General features: G+C 50.4%; 1 protein-coding gene across 1 annotated transcript; it reads right to left on the reverse strand.

Annotated features, from left to right (window-relative positions):
• Nucleotides 1-2,343: 2,343 nt before the first annotated feature.
• Nucleotides 2,344-4,156, reverse strand: OAF (OAF homolog (Drosophila); the record flags this gene model as incomplete). The annotated part of the gene is made up of 3 exons (XM_009871123.1): nucleotides 2,344-2,821; nucleotides 3,303-3,483; nucleotides 4,022-4,156. Coding segments are annotated over 3 exons (591 nt in total), but the record flags the coding sequence as incomplete, so codon positions are not given.
• Between the last annotated feature and the right edge of the window lie 1,138 nt (nucleotides 4,157-5,294).

The following is a 5,294-nucleotide window of genomic DNA, read 5'->3' on the forward strand; positions in this document are numbered from 1 at the left end:
CCTTCACTCCTCGGCTACTCGCAGAGCTCCTGCAACATCACCCTGGCCCTGCTGCACGCAGCAGCTCAAGACATCCTCGGATGCGTGCTGCCAAACGCAGCTCGTAACAGGCTCCTCCGTCACCTCACAGAGCCAGGTGATGGTTTGGTACTGCTGTGCACCGTGCTGCTGTCCCCAGGTGGCCCAGGAATATCTCAGCTCTGCGCCACCAAAAGCACCAGGGAAGGGTTGAGATCTCTCTTATCATCCAGCCACCCCACAGCTTCACCGCTACAAAATAAACTCACTGGGATATATATAAAGTCAGCGCTCCCAGAGCAAGCTCATGCCCCCTCAAAGCAGCCCTGTCCAGGAGGTGACAGTGGAAATGGGCTACACATGGCTCCAGCCACCCTGCAATCCTCTGCCACTGCTCACAGCCCCCCTTGCCCCACAGCAGCATTTCGCTCCAGCAAGCGGGGACAAAGTCCCACAGCGAACGGCTGCAGCGGGAGCCAAGGCAGCAGAGAACACTCCTGGAAATGCTCACCGCGTAAGTGAAAAAGGAGCAATTTCGGCTTCCCCAGAAATCACAGTAAGGGGGGGATAAGTTGGCTCGGAGCTCAACCAGAGAAGGGCTGAGGTTGCCAAAGTCTTTGTCCCATCTCTGCATTCACCACACTAGGGGGAATCAGCACTCCACATTGCTCCCTCGAGCAGCCACCGCGCCAGAGCTCTGAGCTGACCCAAAACTCTGCCACCCTCATGTATAGTTGCAGAGGAACAGACAAAGAATACTTTATTGACAAACCTCGAGCCGCATCTGCATAACATCCCCCCCATGGGACCCCTTCGTCACTCAGAGAGAAGAGCAGGCACCAGCCTGCCCTAACCCCAAGACCTGCCTCTGCTGCTGGTCTTTTACTTCACCAGAGCTCAGGCTCAAAGCTTCCACAGCTGCTTGAGACAAATCTCAAAGCTGTATCCCTACCGAGGGGCTGGATGGACCGAATGCTTGAGATGCAGGACCATATCGACAGGTCCTGTGGTCATGCTGAACAGCAGGATGTTCTCCCGCCCGCCATGGGTCTTCAATGTCCAGGCACAGGTTGGAAGCTTATCCTTAAGGGAACAACTCTTAATCAAGAACCCTAAAAGATGCATCACACAGAGATTATGACACACAGAAAATCTTTTAACCCAGAGATGCTTTAAAAAAAATCAGTTTATTTTACCTTACAAATGATAAATAATTTGGTTTTTTAAAAAAAAGTAATTTCAAGTGTGTTTTACTTCATGTTGCAATATTAAAATACCTTTCCTTTCTCCCACCCCTTAAGTGATCAATACAAAAATAATTGTGACCAATTTTTTTTTTGTCAAAAAATTCCTGTACTTTAGGCAAAAAGGCACATTGTGAAGACTTTTTACCAGGGCTCACAATGACCCCAAGAGCCTGTCTCCCCTCCCTGCTTGTTTTAACTTGAGTGGAAGAGGACACAGGAACCAGGCAGCACTCCTGCAGTGCCTTTTGTCTGACACCCTCCAGGCAATATACCAGGGCCAAGGTCAGCTTCAGTGTCGCCCCTGTTTTACATACTGGTTGAACCAAGGCACAGCAAAGCAGTAGTTATCTAAGAGCTTCTTGTGAATAGCTGGCAGCATAGGACATAAAACTGGACGTAGGCGTAGAATGCTGTCTCCTTCAAAACAACAGTGCGAACCCACCTGGAATCATTCTCTCCCCTCTTGGAACCAGAACGTACGATGGTAGTCACGAGTCTCTAGATGTTCCTTTCTTAATGTGAGAGTCACAGGACCAACACAAAAAGTTGGGCCTTCACTAGTCTAAACAGGGATTAATTAGAGCCCTAATTACCAGCCCTTTAGGGGCAAAAGTCATTGCTGTGATACATCCCTTCATTTTATCTTCTAGCCACAGGAAGGATACACAGCCAGTTGGACGCTAGAAAAACCTACAGACAGCCTCTTGCTCTAGGTAGGCTTTGTACCTTCCTTTTCCAGGATATGTGGTCCCAAAATCACCTGCTTTCCCCTTGGGAAATGCTGTTGTGTCACCAGGAGGTGACAAAGTCAGTGAAGGGGCTTCTTCGGTGGCAGAGATGTTTGGCAACCCAGGCCATCAAGACCATTTCTCTCCCTGCCCTGACCACTCCTCAGGATGCTTGAGGCCAATAACTGATCAGAGCTGCCCCCTTTCACATCTGCCAAGTCCAGAGCAGGGCAAAACACTCCCTTCATGGTGCTTCACCCCAGAAACCTGCATCTCCTACTTCTTCCAGGAAGCTGGATCTCCCAGCAGCTGGCAGGAGAGCAACAACATGCAGAGAGCTCAGCCCACGTATCACAGTATGAGGCAGCGTCAGGTGAGGAGGGAGTCACAGGGGGCCAGAAGGAAAGGCACACACACAGAGCTCTCCTGGTACAAGGCACCGCTGTGAAATGTATTCCTTCTTTGGAGCAGTCAGCTCCAGGAGGCCCTTAGCATCACCGATGGTGGAAGGAGGCAGATGAGCTGCCCCTTGAAAAGGTCTGGCCTGGCTCTGCTAGGTCTCCTCGTCCCAGAGGCACAGCTGCTTCTGGGGCACGTAGTAATCAAAGGTGTAGCCCTTCTGGCAGCTGCGGATGCCACATTTGTAAGAGGAAACCTTGCCCCCAGCGTCGCGACTCTTGCAGTACTTCAGCATGCACGGGTACCACTCAATGCTCAGAGAGTAGCTGCAAATGCAGGGTTTCCAGCGGTCTGCACACAGCTTGCAACGCTGCAGGTCAGGGAGATCAGACGTCTGCGGCAGGACCTCAAACATGGAGCCATCCACCCCTGCAGGAAAAAGCACAGAGACGTTGATCAGGGCTCTGCCGAAAGGCAAGGACAAAGGAGAGAGCCACCAAAGCAAGCACAGCCTCCAGGAGAGACGAGGAGAATGAGGTTAGACAGAGGGCATTTCCAGGTGCTGTTTGGAGGAAAAAAAGGGCCCTGGGGAAAGTCAGGTAAAAGATACACAAAGTGTGTAAAGAATATATTTCTTTTGGATGATGGGCCAGGTGAAAGGTTACCTTGAAAATACCTGCCTCATGAGGTTTGCTAGGAGAGCACCGCCAAAAGAAGTCAGATTTGCTAACACATAGACTAGCGCAACATGACGTGCAAGCAAGCGATACGCACGCCTTATACAGTGTAAAGACAGCGAAAGAGAAGCCAAAATGATCTGTGCTGATCACCAGAAACCTGGCAGGAGGAATCACAGCAGAGTGCCAACTTGCTGACAAAAGCAGTTCCAACGAAACTGAAGGAAACTTACCTTTCTCCAGCCAAAATTTGACATCTTCTTCTCGGGTGTAGATTGCTTCTTTGGCCTCTGCACAGACATTGTGGATGTGAGAGCTCAGCTGGGCCCCCTTGCTAAAATTGACAGCTACATCCATGCTGAGATGCTCCAGGCCCCGCACCTCTTCAGCCTGCCGCACTGTCCTGGGATTTTTCTGCAGCGGATGAAATAATGAAAACTTGAATCCCAGTCGCAACAAATTATTCCTTACAGCACATCATGATTTCACGCCAATACAACAATACATGCAAATGGATGTTTTCTCCAAGTGCACCTGCACCCTATCTGGATGGAAGGCACTTAAAAACCTTCCTGTTGATGCTGAAACTGAGGAGAGTTTATCACTGCTCTGAGCTACCTGTGACTGTTTCTCAGTGCTTTGTCTTGATGCATGGTCACAAATGAGCACTTAGTACACTAGGCAATGTGGGGCAGGAATTTTTATAGCAATTCCTCTAGCCACCCTTTGATAGAGACTAGGCTGAACTAAATCCCGCCTCCTTCCAGTGTATTAGTAGAACAGGGTCAATACTATTGATGAACTCGGTCTAATACTGAGGGGTGGTCAAAAATGGGTCTAAAACAACCAGGCAGCTGCCTGAGAAGGGTATCCAGCCAGGAGAGCTCTAAGAAGCCCTGGATGGACGGGAGGATGGAGCCGGCGCTGAAGGCAGCTGCACGGTGCCTCTTACCTGCCGCAGCTTTGCCATAGACTCGCTGGGGATGATCTCGTTGCGATGAAGTCGTGTGACGAAGCAGAGTGCTTGGAACTGGCTCTGGCCCCTCTCCAGCTCCCCTAGGATTAAGGCACGGAAGATCTTCACCTCCTGACAAAGAGAAAAATACACAGAATGAGAGTCAGAAATGTTTGGCATCAGTAAGGTGAACCAAGAAGTCAGGGTCACAGGCTCCAGCCAAAAGAACAAAGTCAAAAGTCTCATACTTTTGTTAACTGAGCACAGGGACGTGGCCCCGGGTTCAATCCCACCCAAAAGCCTGCAGCATAACAACTCGTGTCTGTAAAGAAGTAGGTTTTCGCAATCCCACTGCGGCAAGGACAAATTGCTGCCAGGTCACATCCCACATCTATGGCTTCCTCAAACAATTGCTGGGGTTTTTTTGTCAGCTACCAAGAAGGGAAGCAAGCCTCCAAGGAGCCTTATTGGTTTCTTTAAACAAAATATCACATAGCCATTATTGCCATACATTCCTCGGGGTAAGCAGGCCCAAATTTCCTCTCCTACCCTCTCTCACTTGCTTCTGAACAACTGGTATCCTGGAGAACAAATTATTCATCTCTCAAAACCTTGTTTGGCTTTCCCTAGCTTTCCAGCTCTTTCCGCCCTAGCTATGCAACCTCAGGTGGAGCAAGAACTGGAGCTTGTCACATGAAAAATATGTCATGCTTCTCGCACGGAAAGAGCCACTGAAGTTTTTCCTACTGAGAAAGCCTTTCCCTCCCCGGCCACCTCACCGCTTTCCCAGCAGCAGCAGCAGGGTGAAGCAGTGCCAGGGTGGGTACCCGGCCAAGGCAACAAACGGCACCTTTAATTCTGGGTTCCTGCAAAATTTCCCAGCAGGGAACAAGTCTCAGCAGAACGCTGCCTTTGCAACGCGGGGACTCTCCGGATGAACTCAGCACGGGGGCGTTGAGAATCCTTGGCTCTGACCCGCACTCGTGTGGCGGCTACAGCTGCGGCCATTGTTTAGGTTTGGACGACAAACGCTTGGTGTAACGGAGAACAACCGGTTCTGCAGCCGTGTTCTAACCATGGCACTGGAGGTAACTGCAGCCTTGGCTTTCACAGCAAGGGGAGAGCAGCTCCTCTTTCATACAGGCAGAAAGGAAATTAGTGCACCGAGTTCCAAACAGCCCAGGTTGCCTGTATTTACCAGTGAGACTTCCAGCAAAGATTAGCCTGAGAAGAAGAGCAGGGAAATCATCGAGCTCCTTCCCTCCTCACG

Source organism: Apaloderma vittatum, unplaced genomic scaffold (genome assembly GCF_000703405.1).
Source record: "Apaloderma vittatum isolate BGI_N311 unplaced genomic scaffold, ASM70340v1 scaffold39786, whole genome shotgun sequence".
NCBI lineage: Eukaryota > Metazoa > Chordata > Aves > Trogoniformes > Trogonidae > Apaloderma > Apaloderma vittatum.